Raw genomic sequence first — 22,882 nt, 5'->3', positions numbered from 1 at the left:
TGAAGAACTTTACTTTTTAATTTCTGAAATCTGAAATGAGAAAAAAATTGTCCCCCTCCCACAATTTCGTTTTTTTGTCCCCCCTTTTTTTTTTTACCTCCCCAACCTTTTTCCAAACCAAAATTTCTTTCACTCAAGTTTGGTCATAATCTCAATTCAAATTTCCATTTGAGTTTGCAACCATAATCACTCGTTTAAATACTTCATAAAAGTCTTAAAATAGAAAATGGCCAAACCATGGCTAAAATCAATATTCCTTAATCATAAATTTCTTGAAACTCAAAAAATGCTTATTTGGGCCTCTTTTGGGTCCCTAATTCCTAAACTGTTAGGACCATAACCCCCAAAATCGATCACAACCTTCCTTTTGTTGTTATAAACCTTGTGTTTTAATTTCATAGATTTCTATTTACTTACACTAAAGTTATGTTAGGAAACCAAGTGTCTTCGTAAGACGCAAATGATGACGTGATACTAATATACGACCACAATATTTTTGCGGTCGTACAAAAACCACACAAAGGAGAGTCTTAATGGGGACGGGGAGGAGGATCTTCCTTTCTGTATTCTTTCATTTCTTATGCCATTTTTTTCTATGCTTTATACTTCTTTTTGTCTATTTTCTCTTAATTTTTTTTTATTTCAGTGCCTCATTATTTTCTATTCTTTATTTTTTTTCCATTGTTCTTCTGACCCTTAACATCAAGTCTTCTTTCCATTTGCCTGTCTTTCTTCTGTACAAATTTCATTCCAATTAAGCTAGTGAAACTAAAAGTTTTCTACAAAAACCATGCATTACCCCTAAATAAATCCTAATTTTAGTATTTAAGTAACAAGATCAGTTGGTGCCTATATGCGCTAGATTTTTGTAAAGGCCCAAGTTGTAACTCATTCCGAGTTTGGTTGGTCATTCTTTCATACCACTTTTAGTTATATGACTTTTAAAGTATTTATCTACTTTGGTTGGTCCAGCACTCTGTGAATAAGGCTGATGATGGATGGCTGTTTAACATCCAATGCTTTACCAGAACTAGAACATGTTGTAGGATCTGAATATTATGAATCCTGCTTTGTACTAGATCAATACCTTGAGCCAATGTTTTGACCTGCTTATCACAAGGTAAATCTGTCTGCATCAAAACATGGTACAATAACTATACACATTATGCTGAATCTGAACCACCTAGATTTGATGCCCTGAGCGTCTAACAAAAACCACACACAGGAGAGTCTTAATGGGGACGGGGAGGAGGATCTTCTTTACTGTATTCTTTCATTTCTTATGCCATTTTTTTCTATGCTATATACTTCTTTTTGCCTATTTTCTCTAAAAAAAATTCAGTGCCTCATTATTCTCTATTCTTTTCTTTTTTTTTCCATTTTTCTTCTGACCCTTAACATCAAGTCTTCTTTCCATTTGCCTGTCTTTCTTCTGTACAAATTTCATTCCAATCAAGCTAGTGAAACTAAAAGTTTTCTACAAAAACCATGCATTACCCCTAAATAAATCCTAATTTTAGTATTAAAGTAACAAGATCAGTTAGTGTCTATATGCTCTAGATTTTTGTAAAGGCCCAAGTTGTAACTTATTCAGAGTTTGGTTGGCCATTCTGTCATACCACTTTTAGTTATATGACTTTTAATCTACTTTGGTTGGTCCAGCACTCTGTGAATAATGCTGATGATGGATGGCTGTTTAACATCCAATGCTTTACCAGAACTAGAACATGTTGTAGGATCTGAATATGAATCCTGCTTTGTACTAGATCAATACCTTGAGCCAATGTTTTGACCTGCTAATCACAAGGTAAATCTGTCTGCATCAAAACATGGTACCATAACTATACACATTATGCTGCATCTGAACCACCTAGAATTGATGCCCTGAGCTAAGCAGCAAATATAGAAAAAAAACTTCATTTGTCTGACCAACCTGAGATTGAACACAACCTCTTGAACTTGGAGGTGATAAAGCCACACTAAGACCACTAAAGCAGTTTCCATTAGTTTGTTCTGAGCATTCTTAAGAAGAATATTTAAGAAATGCAGGATATTACAAGATTTGAGCACTATACGATAATTTACCCAAGTTTATTTTGTTATGTTCCTGTGATAGTAAAAGGCTGGCCAATACATTATCCAATCTGTTTTTTTGTATTTCTATTTGTATCTATCTGATGAGTTAAGCCTTTTTCAACTGATTTTTATAGTTCGTTTTTATGTTGTATTGTTACACCACTGACCCAGGTTAGGGGAGGGTTGGGATAACCCTTACATTTTTAACCCCCAAACATTATGTATGTATGTGGCTGTCCTAAGTCAGGAGTCTGTATTTCAGTGGTTGTGGTTGGTTGATGTATTTCATATTTGTTTTTTCAATCATTTTTTGGATATAAATTAGACCGTTAGTTTTCTCGTTTGGATTGTTTTACATTTGTCATTTTGAGGCTTTTTATAGCTGACTATGCAGTATGGGCTTTGCTCATTGTTGAAGGCTGTTTTGTGACCTATAGTTGTTAATTTCTGTATCATTTGGTCTATTGTGGAGAGTTTTCTCATTGGCAATCATACCACATCTTCTTTTTTTATATTTACAAAATTAACACACATTCTCCACCTTTGTTTATTTTCTGTTATTTTATCCTTTAAGGTGCATCAGAAATGACATTCCTATACAGATGTTTAAATTTCCTCAATGAAAATCAAGTACTGCTATTAGTAGCCATGTTTTTCCTTTGACCAAAATAAAATCTTGGGTTTTTTCTCTGATAAATTAGTTGGTTTACAGTATTTTCTTTTACAGGATAAGGCAAGTAATAAACAGAGTTCCTTTTGAGAATCATTTTAATTCATGATCCATGTGTACAACTATTATTATCAGCTGTACATGCAACAAAATCATACTCTTTCAATCTGTAACAGATATCAGCTTATCTCAACAAGACATCTATCCAATATAAAACATATTTGTTAATTCTTACTTGTTAAATATCAAATTAATTTTTAATTTTATAAAACAATAAACAAATGTATATACTTCTGTACTAAAACAAACTCCTTCCAAAGTCAAAATTTGTTTTTGGCTCTCTAATACTGCACTGAAGATGGATGATTTAAATTCAAAATTTTCCTCTCTAAAATTTGATAAATGACCAAAAAATATTGATGCATGATCAGTTGATAAAATTATATATCTGACCCAATAAACTTTCTTCTTTTAAGATTAATTTAAAATTGTTGCTTTGGAAATTTGTATTTTGTTAGAAATTTACAGTACACCTGCAATAATACACCTTATCGCTAATCCCGGCTGACCCGGCCACTTGACCTTTTGACGCATAAAACAATCACTTTTCCATTGTGGCGTCAGATATTTTGTTTTATAACGTCAAAATTTTTCGTGAACCTGTGTGATATCCAGTAATGGCGGACAAATAGCGATAAGGTGTATTCAAAATCTAGTGTAAAGTTTTGTATTTGTGATGTTGTTCCCTTTTATTGTAAAATTATTCAATCACTTTTAGTTTATTGATAGCTGTATCTGTTACACTTGAAAAAGTAAAATAAATCAGGACAATGTCTAAATAAAACAAAACAAGATACAGTTTTAAGTGGTACTCTTAACAATATTTCTGTTTAATTCTTTTGTAACCATATCTTCTATTATAAATATCTTTTTAAACCAAAACCATGTTTGTTTTAACCAATATCCTTTTAGTCAAATCAGTTTGAATTATTTTCATAAACAAATTTCATTTTTTGTAATTTTGGGAAATGATGTCCACAAATAATTTTATCAAAATTTCAAATGCAGTCATGTTTTTTAGAAAAATTTATCTGTTCACACTTTTTTGCAATAACAAACAAAGCAAACATTTCTAAATTAACTGTTCTCATATTTAAAGAATTGATAAGTAAATTCAATATGGCTCTGACAGTTCAGCTACTTGATACAAATTTACAAGAGTTCAACAGGAACAATTTTGGTTTCAACACATAACATTATCTTTTGATAAATTAGTTGGTTTACACATTCACGGTTTTACTTATAAATATATGTATATAAGCAAAATCTTGAAAAATTAATGACTTTATAGTGAAACTTACCACATACAACTGTATTTATGGAAAAACATTATTTTATAGAAAATAAAACATCTTTTATGGGATATCTATAGTGAAGACCCACATAATTATATTATATAATTCATAATTTTTCATGAAAATTAAATAGCCATACATATTCTTAAATCATAATGGTAAAATATACAATTGAAAATTAAGCAATGGACATGTGAATATTATTGCAAAAATGTAATATTTACACATTATATTTTTTTATGTGCAAAATCAACAATACAAGAAATTATTGTTGTAGGCAAAACACTTTATTTCCCTCATATGTTATTCCTACTAAAGTTTGAACTAAACGTATTGTAAAAATTAACACAAATCCAGAAATTAATTAAGGTGGTACCCAACACTACAGGGAGATAACTCTGTTAAATCAGCTAAACGTTTTAATTACTTTGTGTTGTTTAGGGAATATTAAGCTTTGCGATGATCAAAATAAGTGCTTGTCAAACTGCTATATAACCAGTGTAATTTTTCTGATAAAACGGTTGGTTCAAATTTTGTGAATTTTTTTTCTTTTTTTCAAAGGGTCAAAGTAAATACTATGTCAATATTTTATGAAAATTAAAAGAGCCAAATAAATTTTAGTTAAGGTGTTGGGTACCACCTTAAGAATACAAAACTTTCTCCTTTCTCATTCTTTTCATGCTGTCTTATTACATTAAAAAATATAACAAATTATAGTATAAAGTCTTTCACTACTTTAACACCAATGTTAATACATTGATATTGGTACCCACTAGACCAAGTATGTAATACATGATAAATAATTATAATTAACAAATTATAGCACTCAACTAATAATCACAGAATTATAAATCCAAGACCATTTAATAAGACTGGAAAAAATGCCATTGAACAGAGTTTTTCGTTAATCTAACATCCCTGGGTATGTATTAAAAAATTGTCAATCTAAAGTGTAAACAATCAGATAAATTTTAAAAGGCCAGTATTAAAGTATTTCTAGATTCAAATCCTTACCTACTAATTTTTTTTTGCCATTTCAAAGAAATATTTTTATACAGTTTAATATTTTATATCTAAATGAGTCCATAAAAAATTACCTGCAACCTTCAATTTTAGGGCTAGGATTTAGAAAATTAATGTGGTAATCTTGTTTTCTCTTTCCTTTTTCTCAGTTTATTTAAGAAATCAAGTGCATGCATTTCATTACTTATTATACTAATTAAAGAAATCCTTCTAAAAATCTGTTTAATAAAAATTCAAAATGATTGGATGTATTGACAAAATATGAAAGTAGCCAAATAAATTTTAGAGATTCATTCCAGTTTGACCTAAAGTTATAAAAATTGTTGTACAATCATGGAGACAGTAGATCAATACTTATAGCAGAGTAGGCTACCGAATAGGCCCACATAGCCATGAATATTCCTTAGGATTTTTGGTTTTTTTAAGGGTAATTTGCATAATTATAAAGAGGTCATGAAAATATTAAAATTAATCAATACTGTTGCTGAAAGAAGCAATAACATATACGTCAACAGCTTTTTCATGAGTTGTACATATTCAATTTGTAATGAATTCGAAGGCATTTAAAGGATGATATAAGATTTGTCTGATGAATGGTCTTGGAATAAAAGAAAAAGCATAAAGATAAATGCAAAGGAAAAAAAAAACAGCCATCAGCACTGGACATGTTTCTCTAATTATCACAAAATATAAACAAATTCTTAGTATATTCATCTACAAAAATTCATAAGGCAAGTTATAAATTTTAAAAACAACATGAAAAATTCAAAATGGCATTGAATAAAAAAAATCAATCATATTTCTATATGCTCTCTGATTACTATGTTATCTTACTCCTTTTGGAAAATCACCTTTTTATGTTAGGAACCATGGTACGTTTAACCTTAAATAGGAAATTCTTTTACGAACAAGGACTGATTTTTCTGTCCTTTATTTTTCAAATAATGTGATTTAATAATTTTCATTCAATTAAAGAAAAAAAGTCAATATATTTGTTGACATAGATTTTTTTTAGAAATAAAACATATTTGATAAGAAAAAAAATATCTGAGCAACCAACAGAATTGTTTAGGCTCCTCCCATATTCCCCACATGACACATTTCTATCTAATATCTGTCTAATAAAATACAATTCAATAATTTTCAATATATATAGTTTTAAAGGATGTGCAACATGATGAAACTCACATTGAATCTTTGTTAGTGTACAAATTTGTTTCTTCACATCATTATTATATATGTATAGCTATAATTCAAAGTGTACAATTGTAATAATGTAAAAATATCGGGACTGTGCAAAACAGAAAGAGCAGTAAAACTGGTCATAACAAAAATAAAATGACTGTTAAAAAGTTTTGTAAATCTGCTCCTGGCATTTTTGATACAAATATCTTTGCACTTCATACAAAAAAAATATTCTCTTTTTCTTTCAAAAACATCAAAATAAAACATAAGACTTCAAAATCAAAACAATTCTAAAATTTACACACCCTGAAACATTTCAACAGGAACATGTTAACAATAGGTTTTGACTAATATATTTCTGTATTCAGAAATATCTGCTAATTTATATAATAATTCTGTTGTTAAGAGAAGTGCAAAAATTTGAAAATTAAAATGTCTAATGAAAACTACATGTTAGCTGTTAAAGGGAGACAAATCAGAGTTTTTCCTCAAGCTGTCTAAATATTCATGTTGGGACTGTGCAAGAACTTGTGCAAGGATATCATCTTCATCCCAATCTTGATATCCTGAAAAATATTAGAAAAATTATAGTTATATTATTAATCTTGTCAATCATTGAATTAATTTATGGTGTTTATTATGGTAATACTGACCTTTTTTGTTTTTGTCGGTTATGAAAACTCTTTTTGTTATTTGCACATGTCTAAATGTTTATAACTATAATTGTTCTCAGCAAGCTCCTTTTAAGAAAGTCCTGACAAGAAACACAAGCTATGGAACATAATAACAACTTAAAGATTTGTAGAAAAATTTCATTGTCATTAATTGTGATACCGATTCAATAGTTTTTTGTTTTTTCTACCGACATCTACAGAGGTTATTTCTGAATGATTTAATTTTGATGCATCATATTTTCTGATTGTCTGACAGTGTTTTGTCTATCAGCTCATAGATATTATTTTGTCATGTGACCGTGACGCCATCAACGTTTATTCATGATTTACTCAGGCTTCTTAATATTAAATCAGTGTTCTCCCCAGGATTTTTTGATAGCGCTGTGGTAAGCGCGCGATGATCGATTCATTCACCATTTTTACATAATGTTACATTTATATATAACTACCATGTTGTTTATATTATATTTAATATTCACAAGAGTGCACACGCTGAAATGTCTCGCCTTCTTTACTAATCATTGATATTATGTTGATAGACCTAAATATAAAGCTTTATTACAACTGTCACATAAACTCAACATTAACCAAGAAAACAAAACATTGATCAATGAACCATGAAAATGAGGTCAAGGTCAGATGAACCATGCCAGGCAGACATGTACAGCTAACAATTCTTCAATACAACAAATATAGTTGACTTATTGCTTATAAATTAAGAAAAACAGACCAAAACACAAACACTTAACACTTAGCAATGGACCTTGAAAATGAGGTCAAGGTCAAATAAAACCTGCGTAACAGACATATAGATCATAAAATAATTCCATACACCAAATATAGTTGACCTAATGCATAAAGTATTTGAAAAATAGACCAAAACTCAAAAACTTAACTTTGACCACTGAACCATGAAAATGAGGTCAAGGTCAGATGACACCTGTCAGTTAGACATGTACACCTTACAATCATTCCATACACCAAATATAGAAGACCTATTGCATAAAGTATAAGAAAAACAGACCAAAACACAAACTTAACTATAACCACTGAACCATGAAAATGAGGTCAAGGTCAAATGACACCTGCCAGTTGGACATGTACACCTTACAGTCCTTCCATACACCGAATATACTAGCCCTATTGCTTATAGTATCTGAGATATGGACTTGACCACCAAAACTTAACCTTGTTCACTGATCCATGAAATGAGGTCGAGGTCAAGTGAAAACTGTCTGACGGGCATGAGGACCTTGCAAGGTACGCACATACCAAATATAGTTATCCAATTACTTATAATAAGAGAGAAATTAACATTACAAAAAATCTTAACTTTTTTTTCAAGTAGTCACTGAACCATGAAAATGAGGTCAAGGACATTGGACATGTGACTGACGGAAAGTTCGTAACATGAGGCATCTATATACAAAGTATGAAGCATACAGGTCTTCTAACTTCTAAAATATAAAGCTTTTAAGAAGTTAGCTAACGCCGCCGCCGCCGGATCACTATCCCTATGTCGAGCTTTCTGCAACAAAAGTTGCAGGCTCGACAAAAATCTGCATTTTGTATACATATGCTTTCACTAAAATGGAAAAAAGTTACATTTTAAATATTATGTTTTAAAAATTAAAATTACTAGATAATTTATAAGATTTGATTTGATTACCATCCTTCCAATTGTTTTATGTGAGAGTAAGTATGCACTTTTAGTTGTTTGACTTATAAACTACTTATACATCCTTTACAACTTCATAAATTTACTGATGTTTTCAATGACCATGATGACAAGACTAGTATTTTTTCATTAACTTTTATTAACATTTCTAGCAAATTACAACATTTCAATAAAAATGAGTATAGTATTTAAAAGGAAGAAATGAAATTGCCCTTTCAATAATATTCAAATGTTATTAAATACTTGCTTAAAAAAGGCTAACATATTCCAAAATGAATATGAACATGATGAAAGAAATCCTATATAATATCTTTTTTAAAGATTTTTATCTTATTTTAACGTTGAATTACCAATCAAATAAATTATGTTTGCCAATTGAAACAACTACCACATTTAGAGGTTGTGTTTGAGATCATTTAATAAACATTTGAAGACTTGCCACCAGATAAGTTTGTCAAGATTTGACAATACTTCTTTTAGGACTTTCCTTCCCAAATTATCTCCCTTACTGGCTAACATAACTTCCTGTTTACATAAATTTGTGGCTTATGTAGCATGAAATGCCATTCCTTATCCAAGCCATCCTATGTTTATATTAAATTTAAAACATTATCTAAATGATATATATTGATGATTGGTTGACAAATATCGATATTTTCTCTATATTTACACAAATTTTTCGTTTCGTTTTTCTCTCTAATCCATTTGGAAAAGAGTGATGGATGGACAACTTATCATAAAATACGGGCTTGTAATGAATCCTTTGATAACACAAATGCTTCCTTGGAGCAATACAGGTTTAACAGCGGTTGTAAACGTAAAAAATAATGAAATAATCGTAGAAGGTTCACAAAAAATGGTCGAGAAGGGGGTAAGACTTCCCTCATATAATTTAGAAATGAACTTTTCAGCACCAGAGACATGTTTTATATGTCTCTGTTACCACTGTTCATTACTTTTATGAAGTTTCTGCATCTTTTTTTTTAAGCGAAAACTCGAGGAAGGAAATGTTTATTTGGCAGAACTAAAGTTTTGCAAATGGCGCCATTTTGTTCATTTATTGAACTGGCCCCTCCGATATTTGACTACGTTGGGTGAATTAACGATCTCTCGGTTATTTCAACCAGTCGATCACGTGATCAGAATGTGTACAAAATAATACCGGAAGTTTGAAAATTCAAAAACAATAGAGCTGATTTTTGATTGGATAGCGCTGCGGTCTGCCCAAATACCACAGCGGTAAATTAGGATAGCGCTGAACATCGCGGTGCTAAAATGGCCTGGGGAGAACACTGTAAATTATAAGGAATGACTGTAATATTTTTTCTGTCTATTCAAAATAACATGAAAAATGTGGTGCACACTTTAATATAACATGCTAGACAGGTTATTCAGTGTGAACCACATTTTTTATGTTATTTCTTCATAGACAGAAAAAATTTTAGTCATTCCATTCCTTAAAGGAATACAGAAAAGGGTCAAAAGTCTATATCAAACAAAAAAGGTGTCAAAACAAAAACACCTTTTTACTTGAAGTAACCAGAGAAAAATACTGGCACTTATAGCAATAATTATCTTTACCACTCAGCAGTGATGACTGGTGATTCATCAAGGAACTGGTTTCATCAAAGCTAAAAGCACCACCAGCAGCTCCCTGGGGTATAGAAACTGTAGCCTCCATGGCTTCTACTTCAGGATGGGTTTTTGGTGAACCTTGAAAAAAACAAAGTTAAAGTTCAACACAATTAGAGTTTTGCTTGTTTTACATCTATACAAGTTCTATGTTGAAAAGAAACAGTTGAGTGAAAAAAAACCATGCTCTTACATGTAAAATGTAATATGTAAAATTATTAGACTTGCAACTTTAATTTCACTTTAAAATATGGTTTAAATATCTCTATCTACTACTCCTGATGTTTTAGAATGAGAAAAATGAGGATAAGAACTTTTAATATTATTGCAAATACTAATATTTTTTTTTAATAAAAACCAAGTTAAGAACCTATAACTTAAACATTATGATTGACTGATGGATTCTTCACAATCAACTACAAATATATCACAAGGATATCTCAAACAATTACTTGTTAAAGTCATATGATCATAATCCTACTATGTATTAGACTAAAAAAAAATATTTGAGGTTAAGGTATTTCAAAAACAAAAATAAATATTATGTAGGTCTGGGTTAAATTATTTTCCATTTGTTTTTTTGTCTAAACAAATTTTACATGATTCTATTGGTAGAGTGCATTTCAATGACACTTCTTGAAACTATTTTCTTAAGGAATAATTTGCAATTGAACTAACCTGTTCTTCCTTGTTCGCTAAGTTTTGGAGAATGGTGTTCAGGAATATCAACCTGTTGTGGGCTGTTTTGTTGTGAATTAGGATTACTACGGTTACGAGGGGATCTTCCCATCCTCCCTTCAGAAGAGCTAGGTTTATCACTGTACATTAAATCACAGGATGAACTACAGGTAGCACTTGGTAAACAACTGGTACATGTAGCACTTGCTGATCTTGTCTAAAATACAATAAAACACATTTGCGAAATCTTTTAACAATGTCCAGCCTATCTGTTTTTTTTACATTTATTATTGTTTCATCTGTCTAACATTGAAGTGTTTGCCTCAAATTGTCCTGTGGAAATATCAATCAATCAATCAAGTCTATACATTTTAAAGGTTTTTGTCCATCATTTTGAGAGATAATTTGAACAGCTAAATTGAATGTTTCAAAATCAAATAAACAAAAAGAAACATCTGAAGATGTGTTGGCTTGCTTGCTTTGTTTGTTCAAGCATTGTAATAGTTTTACAATTGCAATCACAAGATTGGTGGGGCTTCAGTTTGTATAATACACCTTATCGCTATTTGTCCGCCATTACTGGATATCACACAGGTTCCCGTAAAAATCTGACGTCATAAAACAAAATATCTGACGCCACAATGGAAAAGTGATTGTTGTATGCGTCAAAAGTTCAAGCAGCCGGGTCAGCCGGGATTAGTGATAAGGTGTATACTATTGGATGTTTCAGCAAACATTTTTACAAACAAAACAAGCAAGCTAACCAAACATTTAAACTACATGCATTAGGAAAACAGATCTAATGTAACAAACAGGTTCAATTTTCAAATCTTTTAAAATTTGTTCAGTTGAATAGCTATATTTATTTCAGATGAATATTAAAAAAAAACTGTAAAATTTGACCAAACTATATGGTGAGCTTCTCCTTTTTTTTAAATGTTCTTATTTTCTTTGTTTCTTACAGAAGTATGAGATTTTGCCCTATTTTGATTGTCCATCAACCATTGGAGATAAGACTCTCTTGCCACCTGTTCTTCTATGGTTTCTTGGGTAACTTCCCAGTCTGTTTCTTTCAACTTATCCTCTAACATGCACTGAAAATATCAAAAATAAATATCAGTCTTTTATACTCACATTATCAATTCAACTACTGTAAATTCAGAAATTATTGTGTGCATTCATTTTTGTGATTTTGTCATTTTAGACTAAAGTGTGATTTTATTTTTTTGCGATATTGAAGAAATCCTGTTTAATACATATTAAAAATTTCAAAATGCTAGTTCAAATTATTGCAATTATAACCCTGTCACATTTTTCAAAATAAAATAATCAATGCAAGTTTCTGAATTGACAATATCCCATAGTGTGTTCAAAGAATACTCTAAACTGTTTTTTGTCTATTAATCATAGATTATACACATCAAAAACATACCAAGACAGATTTTTCACAGGACTCTGAATTATATTTTGTCCATATATTTTTGTTTATAAATATATAACTATCTTCTATCAGCATCAAATGCTTCCAAATATTACGCAGCTTGTGGAAAAAATAAACGAAAACTGTCAAAAGCTTAGTACTGGTATAAAGAAATCTTCCAAACTATTTAAGGATTTTTAAGGATTTTAGAAAGTCATTAAGTACTGATAGTGCTTTTGTGTTTTTATATCTTCAAATCACTTAAAAACTCCAATGTGATTGTTTGCTTTACATCCATTGGTTTATATTTCTGCATACTCAGGATGAGAGAAAAATAAAAGAAGAAGTCTGAGGACATAAATGCCCCTGCCCAAGCTTTGCAACGAAAACGGGACATATGGACTAAAAGACAAAAAGAAGGAAAGACAGACAGACAATCAAGGGTAACACTTAATGATTTATCATGATTACCACCATACCTTTTCTATATGAGTGTTTTCTGACTGTTGACAAGCATCACCCATAAGATTTTTCTCAGCTAACTGTGAACAGAAATTAAGATAAGATGAAATAGTATTACTTCAAATAATTTTAGATTGATAGCAAATAGTTTCTTTATAACTAGTTATGTTAATTTTAAAATAAACTTCTTTCAATATAGGATTCCTCAGAACTAAGTTTAATCATTTATTGCTACACATACACCCTATACTTAGTAAGTTGCTTTATATATATTTCATTTTTCATCATACATTATAAAATTCAGGAGATGTGGTATAATTGTTAATGAGACAACTGTCTACCAAAGTTCAAATGAAGTGGATGTAAGCAATTATAGGCAACTGTACAGCCTTGTCTTGTTTTAAATCTACTCCTTATACATAATTTGTACTTTTTCATATCCATTTGGATTAATATTGAGAGGAAATACCTACCCCAGGTTGAAATCCTGGTAGACCAAGACCAACACCAATGGTAGCTTTATATGGATCAGTTATTGAGTTATAATGTGTATTCTGATGATAACTTATTCTGATCGGTTCATTATCTGTTTTGTAGGAACAGCTGAATGTATTTATTGGTTCTGTAAAAGAAAAGTGAACAAATACAGAAAAAAAATTAAGAATTAATAAAACAAATGCTAGAAATAAAAAAAATTACTAATTGTTATGCAGCTGAGACACTTAATTTCAATTCATATATCCATGATAACCACAGATCTGACCCACTTAATTTAAGTCGCTGTTGGCAAAAGAACAACTAAATAAATTTAAAATAAAAATATAATCATAGGTAATAAATTGGTTCTTGTAAAAGATGCTACTATATGCCACTAAAAAGTTATCCATTAATGTTTTCAGGAATGGCTACGAATCTAATGAACGGGCTGAGAAAAAACAAGACTTGATCTAACAATCAAGATGAGGGAAAAAATAAATATTTTATATGTTCATTCCAAGTTGACAAAACATTTTTTTTTGCAGCCTAGTATGTAAATAATTTATTGTTATATTCTTGTCTTCAAATTATGTTTCCCACACAATTTGGTAGTACATGTACATGTATAACTATGATGACACCATAAACAATATTGGTAACCTTAAAAACAGGACATTGAACGTTAGCACAGTGCAAAGAGCTAATTCCATTGGTAGTTGGTACTCTATGTACTTTCTCAAATAGTCCCCTTCCAACTACCAACTATGTTTCCAATTTAAGCAACCAACAATCAATCAATCCAATTTAAGATTTTTAGGTAAAAAGAAACAACTCCTAGGTATGATAAACTGTATCCTCGTCTTTGCAAAAAAATATAAATTTGGAACAATGTCAGTAAACAAACTGTTTTTATACAAATACAGTACAAACCTAGACTATATTGATACACTTCAATAGATCTATTAAACAGTTCACATATTGCTTGCATTTCTACATGATTCCCATGACAATTGTCAAGTCTTTTACGATTCAGATATGTTGTAAAATCTTCTGTGACATAGTGTGAAAAATAATCAGCATTTTTTGCCTAAAAGAAAATATAATACACAATAAATCTCATAATCTAATAAAACAAGTTCAAATCACTTACTACTATCATGACTATTCCAATTATATATGGAATAACTAATACGTGAATTTTAATGTTGAAAAATATTTATAAGAATGTCAAATTTAAGGGTTTAAAAGTGTCCTTATTGCTGTCCAATCTGCCATTAGTTTCTATATAAAGACCAATAACGCAAACATTTCTTAAAAAAACAGGACAATGTAAAAAAATATAGTACTTTTTGTGTTTCCAAATAATGCTCATTTTAAAACTTTAAAAAACTTCCAGGTTATCTTTTATTACTTAATCAAGTTGAAAACATGTAACAGGAAATGCATGACATATATTATGAGGCAGAAACCCAAATAACCAAAACACATTAACTTACCATGTAATCAACACAATTTTTTCTGACAGCTCCATGCATTTCTTGGTCACCATAAATTTGGTCAGCTTTAATAAAACGAAATATAAACTATTAAACATGTAAAGTCTTTAACAAATGCTGTAGCAACTGCAAGCATAGTCAAAATGGAATAAGTGTAAAATTGTTCCATTCAAATAGTGAAAATATCCCAAGAAAAACAGAAAATTCAATTGTTCATTGTACTTTGAAAATTAGACATTTGAAAATATTATTGCAATAACAATGTTGATTTTATTGTACACAGCTAAAAGTGTGAATTGAAATTAGAACAGAGAAATCAATAAATAAAATAATAGCATGAATAAAGGCAATTCATGAGGACTTGACTATCAGCTAGTTTACCCTGCCTACTCTAGAGAGTAGACATGCTGTTTTCATAGTTTTTATCACAGGAATTCAAAGAATTTGACATTAATTTGAAGCAGGTATGCAACATTTCTAGAACTTTGTTCAGGAATATCAACCTATTGTGGCCATGTGGAAAAAGTGCAAATTTCATGCTAGCTGTCGTAACAGTAATGCAACATTTCTAGGCGGAGAACTTTGTTCAGGAATATCAACCTATTGTGGCCATGTGGAAAAAGTGCAAATTTCATGCTAGCTGTCGTAACAGTAATGCAACATTTCTAGGCGGAGAACTTTGTTCAGGAATATCAACCTATTGTGGCCATGTGGAAAAAGAGCAAATTTCATGCTAGCTGTCGTAACAGTAATGCAACATTTCTAGGAGGAGAACTTTGTTCAGGAATATCAACCTATTGTGGCCATGTGGAAAAAGAGCAAATTTCATGCTAGCTGTCGTAACAGTAGTAACTGTTGTAGCAGATTATGAGATATGACACTCAATTGTGTTATGATATTGTAATTATGTTATATAAATGATATTGTAATTATTGTATTTATTTATGTTGGCCTAATTTGTGTTGTATGGCCTTATAGTTGTTTACAGAATAATCTTAGAACTGTGCAGTTTAGAAATCACTGGAACAATTACAGAATGATTGGAACTTTCCAGAATGATCCTAATAAAAGATGCGTTATATAAACTTCTACATTTTACTAGAAACTTCCGTTGTAACTTTCTAGGATGTTCCAGTATAGATTGTTCTAGAATTTTCCTTGACAATTATATAAATGCAGACACTAAAGTCTAGGACTTACTCTTGGACTTGAACTTAGACATCGATAGACATTAATATTCATAGCATTTGGATTGACACTTTTATTCTACAAACAACATCATACTGAATTGTGACCGTAATATTCAGATTGGATTCTGAAAGATAACTGGATACAGATAAAGATAAAAGATTGGACTCATATTTTGACAGTTAAGTTGACAGTAATATTTGTGTAATACTTCTTGTAAACTTTTGTATAATAAATATTGTTAAATTTTACTATTGATTTGTGTCTTTTGTTGGCTACAATTTAAAGGCGATTTCTGGACGTAACAGAAATTGGGGGCTCGTCCGGGATCTCCCTGTTGAGGGTGTTACATTATTGCTAGGAAATGATCTAGCTAGGAACAAAGTTGTTGCTGAACCAATTGTTACCAGTGAACCGGAGGTGGATGTTAAATTACCTGAAGATGATGCTGAATTGTATCCAGCTTGTGTTGTTACTAGGGCGATGGCTAGAAAACAACAAGATGAGAATTTGCAAGAAGACCAGTTTGATTACATGGACCTTTCTGACACTTTCCTAGCTGACATTGAAGGTCCTGGTAGCTCAGAAAAGGCCAAAATAAGACCACCTAGTGTTAACAAGAATGTTATTATGCCATGGTCAGACGTAAACAGCCATTCATTAGACCGAAAGAATTTATTCGAAGAACAACATAAAGACCCTGAGGTTCTTCAGCTCAGCCATAGGGCTCAACCACAGGAGGAAGCAGACAAAGTGGCTGAATGCTATTTCCATCAGGACGGCATTTTAATGAGGAAGTGGAGGCCTCCTGATGCTACCCCAGAAGAGGAATGGAGAGTGGTATACCAAGTGGTGGTGCCTAAAGTTTATAGGCAAGAAATTATTGGTCTTGCCCATGACACCCCTTTGGCTTGACACTTTGGTATAAGGAAGACTTGCCTTAAGATCTTGTAGCATTTCTACTGGCCAAGACTTAGAAATGATGTTGCAGAATATTGCAAATCATGTCATATATGCCAGGTTGTTGGTAAGCCTAACCAGAAAATACCACCAGCACCACTTCTGCCTATTCCAGCCTTTGACGAACCTTTTAGCAGAGTTCTAATTGACTGCGTTGGACCTTTACCAAAGACCAAAACTGGAAATGCGTATTTATTGACAATCATGTGTACATCCACTCGCTTTCCTGAGGCTATTCCGCTAAGAAATATCAAGACACCTACTATTGTCAAAGCACTTATCAAATTTTTCACATTAGTAGGACTTCCTAAGTCTATACAGTCCGACCAGGGATCAAATTTCATGTCAGGTTTATTTCAGCAAGTCTTGTACCAGTTAGGAATTGCTCAGTATAGATCAAGTGCGTACCATCCAGAATCTCAAGGTGCCTTAGAACGTTTTCATCAAACATTGAAGAATATGATGAGAACTTTTTGTCTTCAATTTGACAGAGACTGGGATGATGGAGTTCACTTTCTACTTTTTGCAGTCCGAGAGGCTGTTCAAGAATCCCTTGGTTTTAGTCCCTTTGAGTTGGTATTTGGCCATACTGTAAGGGGACCGTTAAAACTGATTAAGGAAAAGTGGCTTACTGAACATACTGACTTGAATCTTTTAGACTATGTATCTAGATTTAAAGAAAAATTGTATACTGCTTGTCAAATTGCTCAGAAAAACTTAAAAAATGTACAGAACAAGATGAAAATATGGTATGATAAAGATGCCAGGGACAGAGTTTTTGAGCCTGGTGATAGGGTACTTGTATTTTTGCCAGTCCCTGGACATCCTTTACAGGCTAAATATTGTGGTCCTTATACAATACAGAGTAAAATCAATGATTTGAATTATATTGTAAAAACTCCAGGTTGGCGTAAACAAAACAGAGTGTGTCATATTAATATGTTAAAGCCATATTTTGAGCGTACTAATGAATGTGAGAGTAAACCAGTTGCCACTTTAGGCATGGTTAAATTTGAGAACAATCATGACAAACCAGAGGTAATTGAACCACCTTTTAGTTCTAAAACTATGGAAAAGACGGTTAGATTGAAAAATTCAGAAATTTTGTCAAATTTAGACTCAAAACTTGCACATCTGTCTTTTGATCGTAGAGAAGAAATAAAAGCTTTGGTATTTTCTTTCAAAAATCTTTTCCCAGATGTGCCAAACAAAACCACTGCTGTTTGTCATGATGTTGATGTAGGAGATGCTTCTCCCATTAAGCAACATCCTTACCGGCTCAATCCACTCAAACTTGAAGTTATGAGAAAAGAAATTGAATATATGCTTGACAATGATATTATTGAGCCGAGTAACAGTGAATGGAGCTCTCCTTGTCTCCTTGTGCCAAAACCAGATAAAACCTTTCGTTTCGTGACTGATTTCAGAAAAGTAAATTCAGTCTCAAAATCTGATTCCTATCCGATTCCAAGGATAGACGATTGTATTGACAACATTGGTCAAGCAAAATTTGTGAGCAAATTTGATTTGTTGAAAGGTTATTGGCAAGTTCCATTGACACAGAGAGCTCGTGAAATATCAGCTTTTGTTACACAAGATGGCTTATTTCAATATACTGTAATGCCGTTTGGCATGAAAAGTGCACCAGCTACATTTCAAAGAATGACCAATAATGTTATAAAAGATTTAAACTGTTGTTATGCTTATATTGATGATCTAATTGTATGTAGTGATAGCTTGGAACAGCATTTAACACATTTGTATGATACTTTTGATAGATTGTCACAATCAAATTTGACTGTTAATCTTGGTAAAAGTGAATTTTGTCAGGCCACTGTTGATTATTTAGGGCATACAGTTGGCCAAGGTCAAGTGAAACCTATTATGGCTAAAGTGGAAGCTATTTCCAAATTTCCTCCTCCTACAAATAGAAAACAACTTATGAGATATTTAGGTATGATTGAATTTTACAGAAAATTTTGTTCAAATTTTGCTACTGTGGTTCAACCATTGACTCATCTTTTACGAAAAGATTCTAAATTTATCTGGAGTGAAAATTGTCAAAACGCTTTTGAAAATAGCAAATCACTTTTAATTAATAGTCCAGTTTTGATTACTCCAGACTTTGAAAAACAATTTAAACTTGCCGTTGATGCAAGCGATGTAGGAATTGGAGCTGTTTTATATCAAGAGACAGATGATAATGTTGAGAAACCTATATCATATTTTTCCAAGAAATTAGATAAACATCAGAAAAATTATTCAACTATTGAAAAAGAGTGTTTTGCAATGTTGTCAGCACTTCAACATTTTGATGTATATTTGAATCCCACTGTATATCCTATTCTTGTTTGTACTGATCATAATCCTCTCACCTTCATACATAAAATGAGAAACAAGAATCAGAGGTTGACTAGGTGGAGTTTGTTGTTACAGGAATATGATGTAATTGTAAAACATATTAAGGGTAAAGATAATGTAATAGCAGATGCTTTATCTAGAGCTTATTAAAACACTTTGTATATACTATGTATTTTTGTTCATATTATTCATGATAAGTTTTTGTTACACTAAAACTTCTTTTAAGGGGGGAGGTGTTATGATATTGTAATTATGTTATATAAATGATATTGTAATTATTGTATTTATTTATGTTGGCCTAATTTGTGTTGTATGGCCTTATAGTTGTTTACAGAATAATCTTAGAACTGTGCAGTTTAGAAATCACTGGAACAATTACAGAATGATTGGAACTTTCCAGAATGATCCTAATAAAAGATGCGTTATATAAACTTCTACATTTTACTAGAAACTTCCATTGTAACTTTCTAGGATGTTCCAGTATAGATTGTTCTAGAATTTTCCTTGACAATTATATATATGCAGACACTAAAGTTGAAGGTTCACTCTTGGACTTGGACTTAGACATCGATAGACATTAGCATTCACAGCATTTGGATTGACACTTTTATTCTACAACATCATACTGGATTGTGACCTTAATAGTGAACGTAATATTCAGATTGGATTCAAAAAGATATCCGGATACAGATAAAGATAAAAGATTGGACTCATATTTTGACAGTTAAGTTGACAGTAATATTTGTGTAATACTTCTTGTAAACTTTTGTATAATAAATATTGTTAAATTTTACTATTGATTTGTGTCTTTTGTTGGCTACAATTTAAAGGCGATTTCTGGCCGTAACAATTGTTGTTTCTAAATAGATATGGGAAATTTATTTATCTGTAAACTTGTATTTCCTCCGAAGAATTTTCCTTTGGATATTACATTTTGTAGCAGGTTGGTTGTTATCTTTGAAACCATAATCAAATTATGTCGCAAATTATACTAACCAACTGCCCTGAACAAGCATGCTCCATCTTCTCCCATCTTCTTTATAATAAATCCTTTCTGTTCTTTTAATGAAGTTTCAAACCAACTTTCCAGCTAAATAATATAAAATCATTATTATAAAATTCCATACATGTACAATTACAGTTTGATTAAGTAAAAGTTAAGACATTCTAATGTCATGTATCATTAAATAATAAATTCTCAGTTCTGCATGTACATGTATATCAATGATAATAAATTCTATGATTTGTCAGTTTGAATTGTACTTGATTTTTGCTAAAAACAAAAAAAAAACACACTTTCTCCAAGCATTGTGTTAAAAAAATAGAGCTGTATTTGTTGTAAAATACCTGTTCCTAACTACTAAATCACTGGTGGGCTACATTTAGGAAACTTAGAACCATGAGGATGAATGATGAAATTTGGTTTATAAAACCCAAAGTTTGAAAAAAAATTAAGATGGATTAAAGAAAGAAAAACAATCACATGGTGAGGATATAAATGTACACACTAGCTTTTTAAAAAAAAAAATCATTGACATTGACCAGGATTCATACAATAAAATTATCTTTTGATTAAGGACTAAGGTGACCAGGAATAATTAAACAGCTAGTAAATTGGTTGCATCAACTAAAGGAATGAATTTCTTCATAAAAAGGACAATCTCCATGCTAAACCACAAGTCCTACAGCCATGGCTTGCAGAATTGCTTGGGGACTTGTAAAATTTTTCTCTACAACATGTACAAGCCAACAGAATCCAGCTAAAATTTTCATAAAATTGAGCTTGTGGATTCCAAATTTTATCGTAAAGACTGAAAGGATCAAGAAGAGTTAGAACCAGAGCCTGAGATATCAAAAATTTTCTCCTTTCTTAGGGTTTCATATTGAATTTTCCTTTATTTAAACATTAATATGTTCGCTCTGTCAGACTATTGCTAAGATACAATAACGTAACCATGCTTCTGCTAAACATTTACATCTATTGACTAAGGTTCAAGGGGCCCCGAGACCTATTCATTAAATAGAAATTGTTCTATGGAACAAAATCATACTGTTGATGATAGACACTGAGATGAGCAGATACATGGTTACATGAACATTTTGATCCAAAGGTAGGATGGAGTATAAAGTTATCATAATAATCAGGAATGCATAAAATAGCAGTCAATTTTTATCTCCCCCAAAGTACATTGAAGAGAAGGTTCATTGGTTACAATGTAAGTTCCTATTAAGTGTTATGAAAATAAACACATCAATTTTACAATATTTAAAACTTGCACACCTCTTCTATATTATCTGGACACTTTGGTGGTACATATTCATCATCACTGTTGTGTCCAGTTATTGTTTCTTCATACTCATTTGCCTGTGAAGAGGATGAAGCGGCATGTGGTGTTGATCTTTGGTGATTATGTTGTCTATGTTTTCTTGAACTTCTGTGGGGTGATGACCTGTGACGCCTCTTATTGCTGTTTGAAGCATCAAAACCTTCGTAAGATCCGCCTGGATCTTGTCCAGGTAGCAGTTCGTCCCGTGAAGTGGACGGCAACCATCTTGTTGGCGAATTTCTACCACGACTTGGTTTTTCGTGTCGATTTTCACTGGTTGTATGTGTGTGACCCATTGATGAATGGTCAGCAGTTTCCGTTTCATTTTTATCTTTATTTGGCTTTTTCTTCGGTAAAATAGTCATTGTTCAATGCAATATATATCTGTTTAACTAAATTTTATTTCACTATTTATTGGTTTTCCCTTAAATCCCCGTATTTATCAAAATTTAATTGCCCTTCGTCTAAGTTGCATATTGACAATGGCGTCTGGTACGTGACGTCATGCGTAATATTTTGGTTTTCAACTATTTCCGGTAAACTGGTCTATCCTACTTCCGGAAAAGAACATTATATCAGAAATCACCAGCATGTACTTTTATTAACATTTATAGGTTATTCTATAAAATTTATTCAGGAACATATATACTAGTTGTTTCAAAATTTATTTAAAAAAAAACCACCGTAAATTCGTCAAACAAAATAACATACATAAAGAAACTTATGTCATTATTTATAAAAAAAAACGCAAAATTCCATTAAGTCTGTCTCTGGTTTTAAAGTAATAAGTACCTTAATAAAAATACTGAACTCCAAACGCTTGCTATACGGGGGGTTGGTCTATACTCAAAGAACTAAACGATTGTGAAACAACTCTTTAAGAACGAAGCTTTTTTATGATTTGTTAGTCTTCTCGTATTTAGAATTTATCATGACAAATAATTTGATTTTGATAGCTTTTTGTCACTCATGCAAAATTTATTGATGTAGCAAGAAGTTAAAAAAAGATATGTCTGTACAGGTTGGTGCCTGTTAAAACGTGTAAACCCGCTGCATGTCAGTGTTGCAACTTTTTGTATTGTGTCGTCGTTTTTCATACAATACAATACAATACAATACAATACAATACAATACAATACAATACAATACAATACAATACAATACAATACAATACAATACAATACAATACAATACAATACAATACAATACAATACAATACA

At 31.3% G+C, this 22,882-nt stretch overlaps 1 protein-coding gene across 1 annotated transcript; it reads right to left on the bottom strand.

Moving 5' to 3' along the window:
• Nucleotides 1–6,622: 6,622 nt before the first annotated feature.
• On the bottom strand, nucleotides 6,623–22,158 carry LOC143075008 (OTU domain-containing protein 5-like). Its single transcript, XM_076250237.1, has 10 exons — nucleotides 21,617–22,158; nucleotides 20,332–20,425; nucleotides 14,827–14,891; nucleotides 14,261–14,417; nucleotides 13,327–13,475; nucleotides 12,871–12,933; nucleotides 11,934–12,065; nucleotides 10,972–11,188; nucleotides 10,243–10,374; nucleotides 6,623–6,875 (listed from the first exon to the last, which is right to left on the bottom strand). Exons 1-10 carry the CDS (start codon nucleotides 22,025–22,027, stop codon nucleotides 6,763–6,765), a joined length of 1,533 nt encoding a protein of 510 aa, XP_076106352.1. The 5' UTR covers nucleotides 22,028–22,158; the 3' UTR covers nucleotides 6,623–6,762.
• Nucleotides 22,159–22,882: the final 724 nt, after the last annotated feature.

The sequence above is a fragment of the Mytilus galloprovincialis genome, chromosome 1 (assembly GCF_965363235.1).
Source record: "Mytilus galloprovincialis chromosome 1, xbMytGall1.hap1.1, whole genome shotgun sequence".
NCBI lineage: Eukaryota > Metazoa > Mollusca > Bivalvia > Mytilida > Mytilidae > Mytilus > Mytilus galloprovincialis.
The sequence above is the reverse complement of the archived record's forward strand: the minus strand, read 5'-3'. Positions and strand labels throughout refer to the sequence as shown.

What these genes read in the sequence shown, in the direction of transcription:
- LOC143075008 (XM_076250237.1), bottom strand. Translation starts at nt 22,027, where the DNA reads ATGACTATTTTACCGAAGAAAAAGCCAAATAAAGATAAAAATGAAACG. An exon ending in ATGCTTGTTCAGGGCAGTTG is followed by an intron (nt 14,892 to 20,331) that starts GTTAGTATAATT and finishes GTTTTATTAAAG; the next exon opens with CTGACCAAATTTATGGTGAC. An exon ending in AGTGTATCAATATAGTCTAG is followed by an intron (nt 13,476 to 14,260) that starts GTTTGTACTGTA and finishes TTTCTTTTACAG; the next exon opens with AACCAATAAATACATTCAGC.